Source organism: Cherax quadricarinatus, chromosome 25 (genome assembly GCF_038502225.1).
Source record: "Cherax quadricarinatus isolate ZL_2023a chromosome 25, ASM3850222v1, whole genome shotgun sequence".
Classification (NCBI taxonomy): domain Eukaryota; kingdom Metazoa; phylum Arthropoda; class Malacostraca; order Decapoda; family Parastacidae; genus Cherax; species Cherax quadricarinatus.
This window is the reverse complement of record NC_091316.1, coordinates 26,296,980-26,318,291: the sequence shown is the minus strand read 5'-3', so window position 1 is coordinate 26,318,291 and position 21,312 is coordinate 26,296,980. Positions and strand designations below refer to the sequence as shown.

Below are 21,312 nucleotides of genomic sequence, written 5' to 3'. Positions count from 1 at the left end.
ACTGGGAATGGTTGCAGTCCCTTGATTTGTATTCCTTGGAATGCAGGCGAGAGAGATACATGATAATATACACGTGGAAACCTCCTAGAGGGATTAGTACCAAACATGCACACGAAAATCACTCCCTATGAAAACAAAAGATTCAGGAAGAGATGCAACATTCCCCCAATAAAAAGCACGAGTGCCACAAGTACATTGAGAGACAACACATTAAGTGTCAGGGCCCCAAGACTGTTCAACTGCCTCCCAGCATACATAAGGAAGATTACCAGTAGACCCCTGGCTGTCTTCAAGAAGGCGCTGGACAGGAACCTGAACTCAGTACCTGACCAGCCGGGCTGTGGTTCGTATGTCAGTTTACGTGCGGCCAGCGGTAACAGCTTGGTTGATCAGACGCTGATCCACCACGAGGCTGATTTCATACTGGGCAGCGGGAGCATTGACCCCCGAAACCCTCTCCTGGTATACTCCATGTATCAATGACAATTCACTCAGACCACAACATAATAGAGGTAAAGACGTGTATGCGGGGGGCTCCTGACCAGCAGTAGGGCCACACCACACATCTCCACTAATATCAAGTTAAGATAAGATAAGATAAGATAAGATTTCGTTCGGATTTTTAATCTCGGAGGGTTAGCCACCCAGGATAACCCAAGAAAGTCAGTGCGTCATCGAGGACTGTCTAACTTATTCCCATTGGGGATGCGACCCACACCAGTCGACTAACACCCAGATACCTATTTGCTGCTAGGTGAACAGGACAACAGGTGTAAGGAAACGTGTCGAAATGTTTCCACCCGCCGGGAATCGAACCCGGGCCCTCCGTGTGTGAAGCGGGAGCTTTAGCCACCAGGCCACCGGTTACTAAGGAATAACATCCAGAAGTTCAGGAAAGTGTATTCACATTGCTTGACCTTCTTAGGTTATGATAGATTAAATCATCCTGCATTATACTTTAATAACACACTTTAATGTGCCCATAATATCTACTTGTCTCTCCTATAACCATAATACAATTCTGTGTTTATTATTTTAGGTGAACTGAGAATGTACAAGAAAAAGTTGTCTCGGTTTTTCAGAAGAAGGAAAGAATATAATTTATTTTTTCTGTAAGTTATTCACTCTGTATACTGCATTTTCACCTGCGGCTCCTTTTTTTCTGGAACATATCTCTCGTGAAATGCGGTTGTCTATATTATGTGTAAATGTGTAGGAAAATTGTGAACCTCTTAGAAGTATTCAAGTGTTGCATTACCTCTGGTGACGATAATTAAAATCTCTCCTTGGAAATTAATGGATTTTTAGAGTTTCTGTAGGAATATTAAGCCTCATTTGTGATGGAGTAAGGCAGGAATACCATGAGTGTGTAAGGTAAATAAAGTCAGGTTCTCGTATAAACATGTGAAGTGTCATACAGTTAAGGGTAGCCACACAGTGTACCTGTTTCTAGGTTTGTAAACAAAACGATGAACGGATACGTACCTTTTTGCCAAAGTATCTTTCGACGACCTTGACGTAGAACTTCCAAACTCCGGTGCCCCTCCAGCCTCCGATGTTGTCAATTGTGATATTATAGGGCAGAGTGGAGGGAGGGAAGACCCGGCTGCCACCACCCTGCTTCACCCACTCCAGCAGCCGGTTGTCAGTAGGGTGTAGCGGCCCATCAAGTAGCACCTCCACCACACCTGCCGTGAGCCTAACTCAGTTCTTGTACAATAAAAGAAAATCTTAAATTAAACAAAAGTATTCCCTGAACTTATACAACTTTTTTAATGAGAACGATGGTGTAACAGAGCAAAAAATGCGTGATAAAGGAATAACAGGAAAAGTTGGTAAATAGATTTATAATTTCCTAACAAAAAGAACACAAAGACTAGTAGTCAACAGAGTCAAGTCTGAGGCGGCTACGGTGAAAAGCTTTGATTCATAAGGCACAGTACTCGCCCTCATCTTGTTCCTCATCCTCATATCTGACATAGACAGTGATGTAAGCCGCAGCACAGTGTCTTCCATCGAAGACACTGCAACACTCCAGGCGGACATCAACCAAATCTTTCAGTGGGCTGCAGAAAACAATATGAAGTTCAGTGATGAGAAATTTCAATTACTCCGATATGGAAAACGTGAGGAAATTAAAACTTCAACGGAGTATAAAACAAACTCCAGCCACACAATAGAGCGAAAAACTAATGTCAAAGACCTGGGAGTGATCATGTCGGAGGATCTCACCTTCAAGGACCATAACATTGTATCAATCGCATCTGCTAGAAAATTGACAGGATGGATAATGAGAACCTTCAAAACCAGGGATGCCAAGCCCATGATGGCACTCTTCAGGTCACTTGTTCTATCTAGGCTGGAATATTGCTGCATTCTAACAGCACCTTTCAAGGCAGGTGAAATTGCTGACCTAGAAAATGTACAGAGAATCTTCACGGCACGCATAATTGAGACAAAACACCTCAGTTACTGGGAATGATTGAAGTTCCTAAACCTGTACTCCCTGGAACGCAGGCGGGAGAGATACATGATTATATACACTTGGAAAATCCTAGAGGGATTAGTACCAAACTTGCACACGAAAATCACTCTCTACGATAACAAAAGACTCGGCAGACGATGCAACATCCCCACAATAAAAAGCAGGGGCGCCACTAGCACGATAAGAGACAACGCAATAAGTGTCCGGGGCCCAAGACTGTTCAACTTTCTCCCAGCATAAATAAGGGAGATTACCGATAGAACCCTGGCTGTCTTCAAACAATCACTAGACAAGCACCTAGAGTCAGTACCTGGCCAGCCGGGCTGAGGCTCGTAAGTTGGATTGCGTGCGGCCAGCAGTAACAGCCTGCTTGATCAGGCCCTGACCGATCATGAGGCCTGCTCACAGACCTGGCCGAGGGACGTTGACCCTCAGAACTCTTTCCAGGTATACTCTCCATAACCCACTGAAAATAATGAATAATAGTAGATTATATTTTTATATTACCACTGTAGCAATATTACCACTGTAGCAATATTACCACTGTAGCAATATCACCACTGTAGCAATATCACCACTGTAGCAATATAACAGATAAGACGATATTACCACTGTAGCAATATAACAGATGGGACAATATTACCACTGTAGCAATATTACCACTGTAGCAATATTACCACTGTAGCAATATCACCACTGTAGCAATATAACAGATAAGACGATATTACCACTGTAGCAATATAACAGATGGGACGATATTACCACTGTAGCAATATAACAGATGGGACGATATTACCACTGTAGCAATATAAATGACGGGACGATATTACCACTGTAGCAATATAACAGACGGGACGATATTACCACTGTAGCAATATAACAGATGGGACGATATTACCACTGTAGCAATATTACCACTGTAGCAATATCACCACTGTAGCAATATCACCACTGTAGCAATATAACAGATAAGACGATATTACCACTGTAGCAATATAACAGATGGGACGATATTACCACTGTAGCAATATTACCACTGTAGCAATATTACCACTGTAGCAATATCACCACTGTAGCAATATAACAGATAAGACGATATTACCACTGTAGCAATATAACAGATGGGACGATATTACCACTGTAGCAATATAACAGATGGGACGATATTACCACTGTAGCAATATAAATGACGGGACGATATTACCACTGTAGCAATATAACAGACGGGACGATATTACCACTGTAGCAATATAACAGATGGGACGATATTACCACTGTAGCAATATTACCACTGTAGCAATATTACCACTGTAGCAATATTACCACTGTAGCAATATAACAGACGGGACGATATTACCACTGTAGCAATATAACAGACGGGACGATATTACCACTGTAGCAATATAACAGGTGGGACGATATTACCACTGTAGCAATATAACAGATGGGACGATATTACCACTGTAGCAATATAACAGATGGGACGATATTACCACTGTAGCAATATAACAGATGGGACGATATTACCACTGTAGCAATATAACAGATGGGACGATATTACCACTGTAGCAATATAACAGATGGGACGATATTACCACTGTAGCAATATAACAGATGGGACGATATTACCACTGTAGCAATATAACAGATGGGACGATATTACCACTGTAGCAATATAACAGATGGGACGATATTACCACTGTAGCAATATAACAGATGGGACGATATTACCACTGTAGCAATATAACAGATGGGACGATATTACCACTGTAGCAATATAACAGACGGGACGATATTACCACTGTAGCAATATAACAGATGGGACGATATTACCACTGTAGCAATATAACAGATGGGACGACATTACCACTGTAGCAATATAACAGATGGGACGACATTACCACTGTAGCAATATAACAGATGGGACGACATTACCACTGTAGCAATATAACAGATGGGACGATATTACCACTGTAGCAATATAACAGATGGGACGATATTACCACTGTAGCAATATAACAGATGGGACGATATTACCACTGTAGCAATATAACAGATGGGACGATATTACCACTGTAGCAATATAACAGATGGTGAAGCTTCAGTACTAGCGAATGTATAGTACTGGTGGTGGTTCAGTACTAAAGAAGGTTCAGTGCTGGTAAAGGTTTAGTACCGGAGAAGGTGCAGTACTGGTGAAGGTTTAGTACTGGTGAAGGTTCAGTACTGGTGAAGGTTCAGTACTGGTGAAGGTTCAGTACTGGTGAAGGTTTAGTACTGGTGAAGGTTCGGTACTGGAGAAGGTTCAGTACTGGTGAAGGTTCAGTACTGGTGAAGGTTCGGTACTGGAGAAGGTTCAGTACTGGTGAAGGTTCAGTACTGGTGAAGGTTCAGTACTGGAGAAGGTTCAGTACTGGTGAAGGTTCAGTACTGGTGAAGGTTCGGTACTGGAGAAGGTTCAGTACTGGTGAAGGTTCAGTACTGGTGAAGGTTCGGTACTGGAGAAGGTTCAGTACTGGTGAAAGTTCAGTACTGGTGAAGGTTCGGTACTGGAGAAGGTTCAGTACTGGTGAAGGTTCAGTACTGGTGAAGGTTCGGTACTGGAGAAGGTTCAGTACTGGTGAAGGTTTAGTACTGGTGAAGGTTCAGTACTGGATAAGGTTCAGTACTGGTGAAGGTTCAGTACTGGGGAAGGTTCTGTAATGGTTAAGGTTCAGAACTGATGATGGTTTAATACTGAACAAGGTTCAGTACTGGTGAAGGCTCTGTAATGGTGAAGGTTCAGTACTGGTGAAGGTTCAGTACTGGTGAAGGTTCAGTACTGGTGAAGGTTCAGTACTGGTGAAGGTTCAGTACTGGTGAAGGTTTAGTACTGGAGAAGCGTCAGTACGGGTTAATGTTCTGTAATGGTGAAGGTTCAGTACTGGTGAAGTTTCAGTACTGGTGAAGGTACAGTACTGGTGAAGGTTCAGTACTGGTGAAGGTTCAGTACTAGTGAAGGTTCCGTACTGGTGAAGTTTCAGTACTGGTGAAGGTTCTGTAATGATGAAGGTTCAGTACTGGAGAAGGTTCAGTACTAGTTGAAGGTTTAGTACTTGTGAGGGTTCATTGCTAGAGAAGGTTCAGTACTGGAGAAGGTTCAGTACTGTTGAAGGTTTAGTACTTGTGAAGGTTCATTGCTAGAGAAGGTTCAGTACTGGTGAAGGTTCTGTAATGTTAAAGGTTCAGTACTGGAGAAGGATCAGAACTGGTGCAGGTTTTCTAAGGGAGAAGGTTCAGTACTAGTTGAAGTTCTGTAATTGTAAAGCTTCAGTACTGGTGAAGGTTCTGTAATGGTGAAGGTTCAGTAGTGGTGAAGGTTCAGTAGTAGTGAAGGTTCAGTACTGTTGAAGGTTTAGTACTGAGGAAGCTTCAGTAATGGTGAAGGTTCAGTACTAATGAAGGTTCAGTACTGGTGAAGGTTCAGTTGAATTGAAGGTGCAGTGCTGGTGAAGGTTCCGTACTGGTGAAGGTTCAGTCTTGGAGAAAGTTCAGTTCTGGTGAAGGTTTAGTACTAGTGAAGGTTCATTACTGGAGAAGGTTCAGTACTGGTGATGGTTCTGTATTGGTGAAGGTTCAGTACTGGTGAAGGTTCAGTACTGGTGAAGGTTTAGAACTGGAGAAGCGTCAGCACAGGTGAAGGTTCAGTACTGGTGAAGGTTCAGTACTGGTGAAGGTTCAGTACTGGTGAAGGTTCAGTTCCGCTGAAGGTTCAGTACTGGTGAAAGTTTAGTACTGGAGAAGGTTCAGTACTGGTGAAGGTTCAGTGCTTGTGAAGGGTCAGTACTGGTGAAAGTTCAGTACTGGTGAAGGTTCAGTACTGGTGAAGGTTCTATAATGACGAAGGTTCAGTACTGGAGAAGGATCAGTACTGGTGAAGGTTTAGTAAGGGAGAAGGTTTGAAAGTTCAGTAGTGGTGAAGGTTCAGTAGTAGTGAAGGTTCAGTACTGGTGAAGGTTTAGTACTGAATTAGCTTCAGTGCTGGTGAAGGTTCAGTACTGGTGAAGGTTCAGTTGAATTGAAGGTTCAATGTTGGTGAATGTTCCGTACTGGTGAAGGTTCAGTCCTGGAGAAAGTTCAGTACTGGTGAAGGTTTAGTACTGGTGAAGGTTCATTACTGGAAAAGGTTCAGTGCTGGTGAAGGTTCATTCCTGGAAAAGGTTCAGTGCTGGTGAAGGTTCTGTATTGGTGAAGGTTCAGTACTGGTGAAGGTTCAGTACTGGTTGGTGAAGGTTTAGTACTGGAGAAGCGTCAGCACGGGAGAAGGTTCTGTAATGGTGAAGGTTCAGTACTGGTGAAGGTTCAGTACTGGTGAAGGTTCAGTACTGGTGAAGGTTCAGTACTGGTGAAGATTCAGTAGTAGTGAAGGTTCAGTACTGGTGAAGGTTCAGCACTGGAGAAGGCTCAGTGCTGGTGAAGGCTCTGTAATGGTGAAGGTTCAGCACTGGAGAAGGTTCAGTAATGGTGAAGGTTTAGTGCTGGTGAAGGTTCAGTACTGGAGAAGGTACAGTACTGGTGAAGGTTCAGTATTCCTGAATTTTTAGTACTAAAGAAGGTTCAGTACTGGTGAAGGTTCCGTAATGATGAAGGACCAGTACTGGTGAAGCTTAAGTACTGGTGAAGGTTCAGTACTGGTGAAGGCTCAGTACTGGTTAAAGTTTAGTTCTGGAGAAGGTTCAGTATTGGTGAAGGTTTAGTACTGGTGAAGGTTCAGTACTGGTGAAAGTTCAGTACTGGTGAAAGTTCAGTACTGGTGAAGATTTCGTATTGGAGAAGGTTCAGTACTGGTGAAGGTCTTGTAATGGTGAAGGTTCTGTAATGATGAAGGTTCAGCACTGGAGAAGATTCGGTACTGGTGAAGGTTTAGTACTGGTGAAGGTTCAGTACTGTAGAAGGTTCAGTACTGGTGAAGGTTCAGCACTCCTGAAGGTTTAGTACTGAAGAAGGTTCATTACTGGAGAAGGTTCCGTAATGATGAAGGTTCAGTACTGGTGAAGGTTAAGTACTGTGGAAGGTTCAGTACTGGTGAAGGTTCAGTACTGGTTAAAGTTTAGTACTGGAGAAGGTTCAGTAATGGTAAAGGTTTAGTACTGTTGAAGGTTCAGTACTGGTGAAGGTTCAGTACTGGTGAAAGTTCAGTACTGGTGAAGATTCAGTACTGGTGAAGGTTCAATACTGGCGAAGGTTTAGTACTAGAGAATGTTCAGTACTGGAGAAGGTTCAGTACTAGTGTAGGTTCTATAATGGTGAAGGTTCAGTAGTGGTGAAGGTTCAGTAGTAGTGAAGGTTCAGTACTGGTGAAGGTTTAGTACTGAAGAAGCTTCAGTACTGGTGAAGGTTCAGTACTGGTGAAGGTTCAGTAGTAGTGAAGGTTCAGTACTGGTGAAGGTTCAGTAGTAGTGAAGGTTCAGTGCTGGTGAAAGTTTCGTACTGGTCAAGGTTCAGTTCTGGAGAAGGTTCAGTACTGGTGAAGGTTTAGTACTGGTGAAGGCGCAGTACTGGTGAAGGTTCTGTAATGGTGAAGGTTCAGTACTGGAGAAGGTTCAGTACTTTTGAAGGTTTAGTACTTGTGAAGGTTCATTACTGGAGAAGGATCAGTACTGGTGAAGGTTTAGTCTGGAAAAGGTTCAGTACTAGTGAAGGTTCTGTAATAGTTAAGCTTCAGTACTGGTGAAGGTTCAGTAATGGTGAAGGTTCAGTGGTGGTGAAGGTTCAGTAGTAGTGAAGGTTCAGTACTGGTGAAGGTTTAGTACTGAAGAAGCTTCTGTACTGTTGAAGGTTCAGTACTGGTGAAGGTTCAGTACTGGTGAAAGTTCAGTAGAATTTAAGGTTCAGTGCTGCTGAAGGTTCCGCACTGGTGAAGGTTCAGTACTGGAGAAAGTTCAGTACTGGTGAAGGTTTAGTACTGGTGAAGGTTCAGTACTGGTGAAGGTTCATTACTGGAGTAGGTTCAGTACTGGTGAAGGTTCTGAAATGGTGAAGGTTCAGTACTGGTGAAGGTTCAGTACTGGTGAATGTTCAGTACTGGAGGAGGTTCAGTACTGGTGAAGGCTCTGTAATGGTGAAGTTCAGCACTGGAGAAGGTTCAGTACTGGTGAAGATTTCGTATTGGAGAAGGTTCAGTACTGGTGAAGGTTCTGTAATGGTTGAGTTTCAGCACTGGTGAAGGTTCTGTACTGGTGAAGGTTCAGTACTGGAGAAGGTTATGTAATGGTAAAGGTTCAGTACTGGAGAAGGTTCAGTACTGGTGAAGGTTTAGTACTGCTGAAGGTTCAGTACTGGTGAAGGTTCTGTAATGGTGAAGGTTCAGCACTGGTGAAGGTTCAGTATTTGTGAAAGTTCAGTACTGGTGAAGGTTCAGTACTTGAGAAGGTTCTGTAATGGTGAAGGTTTAGAAAGGGTGAAGGTTCAGTACTGTGAAGGTTCAGTTCTGGTGAAGGTTTAGTACTGGTGAAGGTTCAGTACTGGTGAAGGTTCTGTAATGGAGAAGGTTCAGTACTGGAGAATGTTCAGTACTGGCGAATGTATAGCACTGGTGGTGGTTCAGTACTAAAAAAGGTTCAGTACTGGTGAAGGTTCAGTACTGGTAAAGGTTTAGTACCGGAGAAGGTGCAGTACTGGTGAAGGTTCTGTAATGGTGAAGGTTCAGCACTGGTGAAGGTTCGGTACTGGAGAAGGTTCAGTACTGGTGAAGGTTCAGTATTGTTGAAGGTTTAGTACTGGTGAAGGCTCAGTAGTTATGAAGGTTCAGTACTGGTGAAGGTTCAGTACTGGTGAAGGTTCTGTTGTTGTGAAGGTTCTGTAACGGTGAAGGTTCAGTACTGAAGAAGGTTCAGTACTGGTGAAGGTTTAGTACTGGTGAAGTTTCAGTACTGGTGAAGGTTTAGTGCTGGAGAAGGTTCAGTACTGGTGAAGGTTCTGTGATGGTTAAGGTTCAGTACTGGTGAAGGTTCTGTAATGGTTAAGGTTCACTACTGGTGAAGGTTTAGTACTGGTGAAGGTTTAGTACTGGTGAAGGTTCAATACTGGTGAAGGTTCAATACTGTAGAAGGTTCAGTACTGTTGAAGGTTTAGTACTGGTGAAGGCTCAGTAGTTATGAAGGTTCAGTACTGATGAAGGTTCAGCAGTGGTGAAGGTTCTGTTGTTGTGAAGGTTCTGTAATGGTTAAGGTTCAGTACTGAGGAAGGGTCAGTACTGATGAAGGTTTAGTACTGGTGAAGGTTCAGTACTGGATAAGGTTCAGTACTGGTGAAGGTTCAGTACTGCTGAAGGCTCTGTAATGGTGAAAGTTCAGTACTTGTGAAGGTTCAGTACTGGTGAAGGTTCAGTACTGGTGAAGGTTCTGTAATGGTTAAGGTTTAGAACTGGTGAAGGTTCAATACTGGAGAAGGTTCAGTACTGGTGAAGGTTCAGTACTGGTGATGGTTCAATATTGGTGAAGGTTCTATATTTGTGAAGGTTCAATACTGGAGAAGGTTCAGTACTGGTGAAGGTTTAGTACTGGTGAAGGTTCAGTACTGGTGAAGGTTCAATACTGGTGATGGTTCAGTACTGGTGAAGGTTCTGTATTTGTGAAGGTTCAATACTGGAGAAGGTTCAGTATTGTTCAAGGTTTAGTGCAGGTGAAGGTTCATTACTGGTGAAGGTTCTGTAATGGTGAAGGTTCAGTACTGGTGAAGGTTCGGCTCTGGTGAAGGTTCAGTACTGGAGATAGTTCAGTACTGGTGAAGGTTTAGTACTGGTGAAGGTTCAGTTCTGGTGAAGGTTCTGTAATATTGAAGGTTCAGTACTGGTGAAATTTCAGTACTGGCGAAGGTTTAGTACTGGAGAAGCGTGAGTACGGGTTAAGGTTCTGTAATGGTGAAGGTTCAGTACTGGTGAAGTTTCAGTACTGGCGAAGGTTCAGTACTGGTGAAGGTTCAGTACTGGTGAAGGTTCAGAACTTTAGAAGGTTCAGTTCTGGTGAAGGCTCTGTAATGGTGAAGGTTCAGTACTTGAGAAGGTTCAGTAATGGTGAAGGTTTATTGCTGGTGAAGTTCAGTACTGGAGAAGGTTCAGTACTGGTAAAGATTTCGTATTGGAGAAGGTTCAGTACTGGTGAAGGTTCTGTAATGGTTGAGGTTCAGCACTGGTGAAGGTACAGTACTGGTGAAGGTTCAGTACTGGAGAAGGTTATGTAATGGTAAAGGTTCAGTACTGAAGAAGGTTCAGTACTGGTGAAGGTTTAGTACTGCTGAAGGTTCAGTACAGGTGAAGGTTCTGTAATGGTGAAGGTTCAGTACTGGTGAAGGTTCTGTAATGGTTAAGGTTTAGAACTGGTGTAGGTTCAATACTGGAGAAGGTTCAGTACTGGTGAAGGTTCAGTACTGGTGATGGTTCAGTACTGGTGAAGGTTCTGTATTTGTGAACGTTCAATACTGGAGAAGGTTCAGTATTGGTGAAGGTTTAGTGCTGGTGAAGGTTCAGTACTGGTGAAGGTTCTGTAATGGTGAAGATTCAGTACTGGTGAAGGTTCAGTACTGGTGAAGGTCCAGTACTGGAGAAAGTTCAGTACTGGTGAAGGTTTAGTACTGGTGAAGGTTCAGTACTGGTGAAGGTTCTGTAATGGTGAGGTTCCGTACTTGTGAAATTACAGTACTAGTGAAGGTTTAGTTCTGGAGAAGCGTCAGTACGGGTTTAAGGTTCTGTAATAGTGAAGATTCAGTAATGGTGAAGTTTCAGTACTGGTGAAGGTTCAGTACTGGTGAAGGTTCAGTACTGGTGAAGGTTCAGAACTTTAGAAGGTTCAGTACTGGTGAAGGTTCTTTAATGGTGAAGGTTCAGTACTTGAGAAGGTTCAGTAATGGTGAAGGTTTATTGCTGGTGACGTTCAGTACTGGAGAAGGTTCAGTATTGGAATAGATTTCGTATTGGTGAAGGTTCTGTAATGGTTGAGGTTCAGCACTGGTGAAGGTACAGTACTGGTGAAGGTTCAGTACTGGAGAAGCTTATGTAATGGTAAAGGTTCAGTACTGGAGAATGTTCAGTACTGGTGAAGGTTTAGTACTTCTGAAGGTTCAGTACTGGTGAAGGTTCTGTAATGGTGAAGGTTTAATACTGGTGAAGGTTCAGTACTTGTGAAGGTTCAGTACTGGTGAAGGTTCAGTACTTGTGAAGGTTCTGTAATGTTTAATAATTTATATTTAATGTTTAGAACTGGTGAAGGTTCAATACTGGAGAAGGTTCAGTACTGGTGAAGGTTCAGTTCTGGTGAAGGTTCAGTACTGGGGAAGGTTTAGTGCTGGAGAAGATTCAGTACTGGTGAAGGTTCTGTAATGGCTAAGGTTCAGTACTTGTGAAGGTTCAGTGCTGTGAAGGTTCAGTTCTGGTGAAGGTTTAGTACTGGTGAAGGTTCAGTACTGGAGAAGGTTCAGTACTGGAGAAGGTTCAGTACTGGTGATGGTTCAGTGTTGGTGAAGGTTTAGTACTGGTGAAGATTCAGTTCTGGTGAAGGTTCAGTACTGTAGAAGGTTCAGTACTGGTGAAGGTTCAGTACTGGTGAAGGTTTAGTACTGGTGAAGGCTCAGTAGTTATGAAGGTTCAGTACTGGTGAAGGTTCAGTACTGGTGAAGGTTCTGTTGTGGTGAAGGTTCTGTAATGGTGAAGGTTCAGTATTGAAGAAAGTTCAGTACTGGTGAACGTTTAGTACTGGTGAAGGTTCAGTACTGGAGAAGGTTCAGTACTGGTGAAGGGTCAGTACTGGTGAAGGTTTTGTAATGGTTAAGGTTCAGTACTGATGATGGTTTAATACTGAACAAGGTTCAGTACTGGTGAAGGTTCGGTAATGGTGAAAGTTCAGTACTGGTGAAGGTTCAGTACTGGTGAATGTTCAGTACTTGTGAAGGTTCCGTACTGTTGAACGTTCAGTACTGGTGAAGGTTTAGTACTGGTGAAGGTTCAGTACTGGTAAAGGTTCAATACTGGTGATGGTTCAGTACTGGTGAAAGTTCTGTAATTGTGAAGGTTCAATACTGGAGAAGGTTCAGTACGGGTGAAGGTTTAGTACAGGTGAAGGTTCAGTACTGGTGAAGGTTCTTTAATGGTGAAGGTTCAGTACTGGTGAAGGTTCAGTACTGGTGAAGGTTCAGTACTGGTGAAGGTATAGTACTGGTAAAGGTTCAGAACTGATGAAGGTTCTTTAATGGTGAAGGTTCAGTACTGAAGAAGGTTCAGTACAGGTGGACGTTTAGTACTGGTGAAGGTTCAGCACTGGTGAAGGTTCTGTAATGGTGAAGGTTCAGTACTGGTGAAGGTTCAGTACAGGTGAAGGTTCAGTACTGGTGAAGGTTCAGTACTGGTGAATTTTCAGAACTTGTTAAGGTTCTGTAATGGTGAAGGTTCAGTACTGGCGACGGTTCAGTACTGGTTAAGGTTCAGTACTGGTAAAGGTTCAGTACTAGTGAAGGTTCAGTACTGGTAAAGGTTCAGTGCTGGTGAAGGTTCCATGCTGGTGAAGGTTCAGTACTGGTGAAGGTTTAGTGCTGGTGAAGGTTCAGTACTGGTGAAGGTTCAGTACTGGTGAAGGTTCCGTACTGGTGAATTTACAGTACTGGTGAAGGTTCAGTACTCGTGAAGGTTCAGTACTGGTGAACGTTCCTTTCTGGTGAAGGTTCAGTATTGGTAAAGGTTCAGTACTGGTGAAGGTTCAGTACTGGTGAAGGTTCAGTACTAGTGAAGGTTCAGTACTGTTTAAGGTTCAGTACTGGTGAAGGTTCCGTACTGGTGAAGGTTCAGTACTGGTGAACGTTCTGTAATGGTGAAGGTTCAGTACTGGTGAAGGTTCTGTACTGGTGAAGATTCAGTACTGGTGAAGGCTCAGTACTGGTGAAGGTTCAGCACTAGTGAAGGTTCAGTACTGTTGAAGGTTCAATTCTGGTGAAGGTTCCGTGCTGGTGAAGGTTCAGTACTGGTGAATGTTTAGTAATGGTGAAGGTTCAGTACTGGTGATGGTTCTGTAATGGTGAAGGTTCCGTACTGGTGAAGGTTCAGTACTGGTGAAGGTTTAGAACTATTGAAGGTTCAGTACTGATGAAGGTTCAGTACTGGTGAAGGTTCAGTATCGGTGAAGGTTAAGTACTGGTGAAGGTTCAGTACTGCTGAAGGTTCAGTACTGTTGAAGGTTCGGTACTGGTGAAGGTTCCGTACTGGTGAAGGTTCAGTACTGGTGAACGTTCGGTAATGGTGAAGGTTCAGTACTGGTGAATGTTCTGTACTGGTGAAGATTCAGTACTGGTGAAGGTTCAGTACTGGTGAAGGTTCAGCACTAGTGAAGGTTCAGTACTGTTGAAGGTTCAGTTCTGGTGAAGGTTCCGTACTGGTGAAGGTTCAGTACTGGTGAAGGTTTAGTAATGGTGAAGGTTCAGTAGTGGTGATGGTTCTGTAATGGTGAAGGTTCCGTACTGGTGAAGGTTCAGTACTGGTGAAGGTTTAGAACTGTTTAAGGTTCAGTACTGATGATGGTTCAGTACTGGTGAAGGTTCAGTACTTTTGAAGGTTCAGTACTGGTGAAGGTTCCGTACTGGTGAAGTTCCAGTAATGGTAAAGGTTCAGTACTGGTGAAGGTTCAGTATTGGTGAAGGTTCAGTACTGGTGAAGGTTCAGTACTGCTGAAGGTTCAGTTCTGCTGAAGGTTCAGTACTGGTGAAGGTTCAGTACTGGTGAAGGTTCAGTACTTGTGAAGGTTCAGTACTGCTGAAGGTTCAGTACTGCTGAAGGTTCAGTACTGGTGAAGGTTCAGTACTGCTGAAGGTTCAGTACTGGTGAAGGTTCAGTACTGGTGAATTAACGTCTTAAACAACTTGTTATACAGGTGAGAAATCATTACCCAAAATGAACGTGAAAACTCGTCTATCATGCCATCCTTCCTACTGTAGTCTACCATGAGAGATTAAAGATCAACCTGTCATACTGTAGTCTACCATGAGAGATTAAAGATCAACCTTCCTTCTGTAGTCTACCATGAGAGATTATAGATCAACCTGCCATACTGTAGTCTACCATGAGAGATTAAAGATCAACCTTCCTTCTGTAGTCTACCATGAGAGATTATAGATCAACCTGCCATACTGTAGTCTACCATGAGAGATTAAAGATCAACCTTCCTTCTGTAGTCTACCATGAGAGATTAAAGATCAACCTTCCTTCTGTAGTCTACCATGAGAGATTGAAGATCAACCTTCCTACTGTAGTCTACCATGAGAGATTATAGATCAACCTGCCATACTGTAGTCTACCATGAGAGATTAAAGATCAACCTTCCTTCTGTAATCTACCATGAGACATTAAAGATCAACCTGCCATACTGTAGTCTACCATGAGAGATTAAAGATCAAACTTCCTACTGTAGTCTACCATGAGAGATTAAAGATCAACCTGCCATACTGTAGTCTACCATGAGAGATTAAAGATCAACCTTCCTACTGTAATCTACCATGAGACATTAAAGATCAACCTGCCATACTGTAGTCTACCATGAGAGATTAAAGATCAAACTTCCTACTGTAGTCTACCATGAGAGATTAAAGATCAACCTGCCATACTGTAGTCTACCATGAGAGATTGAAGATGAACCTTCCATACTGTAGTCTACCATGAGAGATTAAAGATCAACCTTCCTACTGTAGTCTACCATGAGAGATTAAAGATCAACCTGCCATACTGTAGTCTACCATGAGAGATTAAAGATCAAACTTCCTACTGTAGTCTACCATGAGAGATTAAAGATCAACCTGCCATACTGTAGTCTACCATGAGAGATTAAAGATCAAACTTCCTACTGTAGTCTACCATGAGAGACTAAAGATCAATCTTCCTATTGTAGTCTACAATGAGAGATTAAAGATCAACCTGCCATACTGTAGTCTACCATGAGAGATTAAAGATCAACCTGCCATACTGTAGTCTACCATGAGAGATTAAAGATCAACCTGCCTACTGTAGTCTACCATGAGAGATTAAAGATCAAACTTCCTACTGTAGTCTACCATGAGAGATTAAAGATCAACCTGCCATACTGTAGTCTACCATGAGAGATTAAAGATCAACCTGCCATACTGTAGTCTACCATGAGAGATTAAAGATCAACCTGCCTACTGTAGTCTACCATGAGAGATTAAAGATCAAACTTCCTACTGTAGTCTACCATGTGAGATTAAAGATCACCCTGCCATACTGTAGTCTACCATGAGAGATTAAAGATCAACCTGCCTACTGTAGTCTACCATGAGAGATTAAAGATCAACCTGCCTACTGAAGTCTACCATGAGAGATTAAGGATCAACCTGCCTACTGTAGTCTACCATGAGAGATTATGGATCAACCTGCCATACTGTAGTCTACCATGAGAGATTAAAGATCAACCTGCCATACTGTTGTCTGCCATGAGAGATTAAAGATCAACCTGCCATACTGTTGTCTACCATGAGAGATTAAAGATCAACCTGCCATACTGTTGTCTACTATGAGAGATTAAAGATCATACATTGTGTCCATGTATTGTTTGTAACTGCCACAATAAAATGTCACATTAATTACATCTGTGTTTATATACATAACATAAGAATTATGCTTCACCTGAGTTGATATGACTGATGTCCAGTAGTATCACTTCCCTTATAATTCTCTCTTACAATATATTCAGCCGCCTTTTCTAATAATTTTTATGGTTTTATAGTATTGGATATGATATCCAAACGGTAATTACCACCAGTCCGATGACATTCTTCTTTGCAAATCTACAGGGTCTAAAACCAGCAACAAACAACAAAATACCTTTCATCCGTGGACTGCTTGCAGAGGCAAAGGCAATGTTCGCGGCTTTCACTGAGACCAACATAAAGGATCACTTGGGCAACGAAATATGGATCCCAGGTTTCAACCTATACAGATGTGACAGAGTGAACAGGCAAAAGGGGGGGGGGGAGTTTGCCTGTACATTGCAGAGTCACTTGTTTGCACGGAACTGCTTAATGCCTCAAATGATGTAGTGGAAGTTTTAGCAGTAAAGGTCGAGAACCAAAACCTAGTCATTGTGGTAGTCTACAAGCCTCCGGATGCAACATCCCAGCAATTCCAGGAACAGCTGTTAAAAATTGACCACTGTCTGGAAAATCTTCCAGGTTCTGCACGCAACATCTTGCTCCTGGTGGATTTCAACTTAAGGCACCTAAAATGGAGGAATATAGCAGATAATATTGTTACAGTAATAACTCCAGGAGGCAGCCCTGATGAAAACTCTCACTCACACGAGCTTTTAAATCTCTGCACAAAATTCAGTTTAAACCAGCAAATAATAGAGCCTACTAGACTGGAGAATACACTAGACCTCATCTTCACTAACAATGATGATCTGATAAGAAATGTCACCATATCAAAAACAATATACTCAGATCACAACATTATTGAGGTTCAGACATGTATGCGCGGAGCCCCAGACCGACATAATGAGATTAGTCACGAGGGAGCATTCACCAAATTCAACTTCAATAACAAAAACATAAAGTGGGACCAAGTAAACCAAGTCCTAACCGATATAAGTTGGGAACATATACTAAGCAACACAGACCCCAACTTATGCCTAGAACAGATTAACTTGGTGGCACTCGATGTATGCACAAGGCTTATTCCTCTAAGAAAAAGGAGGAGTAGATGTAAAATAGAAAGAGACAGGCGCTCCCTTTACAGGCGACGGAAAAGAATAACAGAGCGGCTAAAAGAGGTCAATATATCTGAAATGCGTACGGAGACACTGGTCAGAGAAATAGCAAGCACCGAATTTAAGCTAAAGGAATTTTATAGGAGTCAGGAATCGCGGGAAGAACTAAAAGCCATAAATGAAATCGAAAGAAACCCAAAGTATTTCTTCTCCTATGCCAAATCAAAGTCGAGAACAACGTCCAGTATTGGGCCCCTACTTAAACAAGATGGGTCCTACACAGATGACAAGGAAAAGAGTGAGCTACTCAAGTCCCAATATGACTCAGTTTTTAGCAAGCCCCTAACCAGACTGAGAGTCGAAGATCAAAATGAATTTTTTATGAGAGAGCCACAGAATTTGGTTAACACAAGCCTATCCGATGTTATCCTGACGCCAAATGACTTCGAACAGGCGATAAATGACATGCCCATGCACTCTGGCCCAGGGCCAGACTCATGGAACTCCGTGTTCATCAAGAACCGCAAGAAGCCCCTATCACGAGCCTTTACCATCCTATGGAGAGGGAGCATGGACACGGGGGTCGTCCCACAGTTACTAAAAACAACAGACATAGCCCCACTCCACAAAGCAACAGCAAAGAACTACAGACCGATAGCACTAACATCCCATATCATAAAAATCTTTGAAAGGGTCCTAAGAAGCAAGATCACCACCCATCTAGAAACCCATCAGTTACACAACCCAGGGCAACATGGGTTTAGAACAGGTCGCTCCTGTCTGTCTCAACTATTGGATCACTACGACAAGGTCCTAGATGCACTAGAAGACAAAAAGAATGCAGATGTAATATATACAGACTTTGCAAAAGCCTTCGACAAGTGTGACCATGGCGTAATAGCGCTCAAAATGCGTGCTAAAGGAATAACAGTAAAAGTCGGTCGATGGATCTATAATTTCCTCACTAACAGAACACAGAGAGTAGTAGTCAACAGAGTAAAGTCCGAGGCAGCTACGGTGAAAAGCTCTGTTCCACAAGGCACAGTACTCGCTCCCATCTTGTTCCTCATCCTCATATCTGACATAGACAAGGATGTCAGCCACAGCACCGTGTCTTCCTTTACAGATGACACCCGAATCTGCATGACAGTGTCTTCCATTGCAGACACTGCAAGGCTCCAGGCGGACATCAACCAAATCTTTCAGTGGGCTGCAGAAAACAATATGAAGTTCAACGATGAGAAATTTCAATTGCTTAGATATGGTAAACACGAGGAAATTAAATCTTCATCAGAGTACAAAACAAATTCTGGCCACAAAATAGAGCGAAACACCAACGTCAAAGACCTGGGAGTGATCATGTCGGAGGATCTCACCTTCAAGGACCATAACATTGTATCAATCGCATCTGCTAGAAAAATGACAGGATGGATAATGAGAACCTTCAAAACTAGGGAGGCCAAGCCCATGATGACACTCTTCAGGTCACTTGTTCTATCTAGGCTGGAATATTGCTGCACACTAACAGCACCTTTCAAGGCAGATGAAATTGCTGACCTAGAAAATGTACAGAGAACCTTCACGGCATGCATAACGGAGATAAAACACCTCAATTACTGGGAGCGCTTGAGGTTCCTGAACCTGTATTCCCTGGAATGCAGGCTGGAGAGATACATGATTATATACACCTGGAAAATCCTAGAGGGACTAGTACCGAACTTGCACACGAAAATCACTCAATACGAAAGCAAAAGACTTGGCAGACGATGCAACATCCCCCCAATGAAAAGCAGGGGTGTCACTAGCACGTTAAGAGGCCATACAGTAAGTGTCAGGGGGCCGAGACTGTTCAACTGCCTCCCAGCACACATAAGGGGGATTACCAACAGACCCCTGGCAGTCTTCAAGCTGGCACTGGACAAGCACCTAAAGTCGGTTCCTGACCAGCCGGGCTGTGGCTCGTACGTTGGTTTGCGTGCAGCCAGCAGTAACAGCCTGGTTGATCAGGCTCTGATCCACCAGGAGGCTTGGTCACAGACCGGGCCGCGGGGGCGTTGACCCCCGGAACTCTCTCCAGGTAAACTCCAGGTAATAAATCTACTTTTATATAGATACACAGACAGTGCCAGCAATAAATTTTGTCAACCAGTCACCAACGTCGTTACAAGCTGTCCTAAATAGGCTTATTATGAAAGTTTTAACTTATGCAAGTTGCATAATCCCAGTGAATCTGACAAAGATCAAGTGTAACTTTTGTAATTCTGTCTTATGACTATCCATCGCAGGGTGAGCATGGCATACACAGTACCGATCACACGATTAACACAGTGTTCACGATACCGATTTTAGGGCCAGCATCGGTGCACAAAATAGTAGCCGCTCGAGCGGCACAAGGAAAATTATAATCAATCAATCAATCAATCAATCGGTAATGAAATCTGTCACTAGTACGATAATGACTCACCTTGGCAGGGTGTGTCTGCGGTGGGGTGAGCAGAGGTGTTGTTGCAGGGAGTCAGACGCCCCTCTGCCTTGTTCACCACAATGTTCTCTGACCTGCTGCAATGTGGGGAGAAGAAGTGCGTTGCAGTGGAGACTGTCAGCGCCAACAGCCATGCAGTCAGCAGCCGTGACCACTGCCGCTCTGTCAGGCGCACTCGCACCATGCTGGGGAAAGTGAATGTTTTCTCAATTAACGTAGAAAATATTTCATACATCATTCTTAAGATAACACGTGTATTTTGCTCGTCGGGAAACAAAATGAGTGTCTTCTGACGTGGGAATTAGTCAGGTCTTTACCCCTTGATTAGTTAAACATTCGCTATCTTACCAAAACATTATTTAACAGCACTCACAAAACAGTGGATTACTACTTATCAGTGTCCCAGGATATCTTGTATTTACATAACTTATCTAATGTGTAATGGTGGTGGATGAAGGAACGATACTTCTTCTAATTTTATTATCGAACTTTTGTCCCTAAAGGGAATGAGTGTGTAGCTTGCTTCCTGCTTTATAACTTAAGCTTCCTCTGAGTAAAACATGGGTTTAAGACAAGGCTTGTTGTCTGTTCCTTTGATTTACCAGCTTATGAGGGAACTGTTTCAGCAGTGGCATACCAACATTTATTATTCTTTTCTTAAGTTTCGACTTCGTTTTCACAACTTGCCTAACAAACTATTAGATGACTATTTTTGAGGACTGTTATTCTAGGAATTATAAATACAGTAAAACTAAATCCAAATAATAAAAATCAAGAGATACTTGGTGCAAAAATCTACTACAAACACTGAATAGCTGGTACAATATTCAGGTGTAACACGACTCTTGGTTAAAACATTGCTTTGAGAATTTAAGAGATCTGAGGTCTGCAAGACTGACAGTTCTTCACATCAACCTGATGAATTTATGTCGCTGTAAGAGATCTGGTATCAGTTTTGAGCCCGTTGTTGCTCATAATTTACATTAATGACCTAGACGAAGAAATAACAAGTGACTTGAGTAAATTCGCTGATGACACAAAAATAGGCCGAATGATAAATTCTGAGGAGGAAACCAATGAGCATCAGGAGGAATTGGACAAATTAATGTCATGGTCTTGGCTGCACTGAAGGACAAACAAAATGCAGATGTAGAACACACAGACTTTGCGAAAGTCTTCGACAAGGTGCGATCTTGGTGCAGCAGTACACAAAATACATGATAGAGAAATAGCAGGAAAGGTACGTAGATGGATCTAAAACGTCCTAACAAATAGACGACAAAGAGTAAAAGTAAACAGAATAAAGTCTAAGGCAACTACAGAGAAAAGCTGTGTTCCACAAGGCACAGTACTCGCTCCCATCCTGTTCCTCATCCTCATAATTAACATAAAGATGTAAGCCACAGCACTGTGACTTCCTTTGCTAATGATACCAGAATTTCCATGACTGTCATCCATCGAAGACACTGCAAATCTCCATGTGGACATTATCCAAGTCATTAAATAGGCCTAAGAAAAAAAAACATGAGGTTGAATGAAGACAAATTTCAATTACTCCGCTGTGGAAAACTCGAGGAAATATTAACTGGATCGGAGTATAAAACAAATTTCAA

The 21,312-nt window shown here is 42.6% G+C and overlaps 1 protein-coding gene across 1 annotated transcript in view; it reads right to left on the bottom strand.

Moving 5' to 3' along the window:
- Positions 1-21,312, bottom strand: part of LOC128689926 (protein Star-like) — a 215,690-nt gene that overhangs the window by 178,762 nt on the left and 15,616 nt on the right. Inside the window, exons 2-3 of the mRNA XM_070088720.1 lie at positions 19,682-19,884; positions 1,486-1,688 (exon numbers count right to left, since the gene is read on the bottom strand). Of these exons, the coding sequence (XP_069944821.1) occupies positions 1,486-1,688; positions 19,682-19,883 (405 nt within the window). The 5' untranslated portion in view covers position 19,884. The remainder of the gene's footprint in view (positions 1-1,485; positions 1,689-19,681; positions 19,885-21,312) is intronic.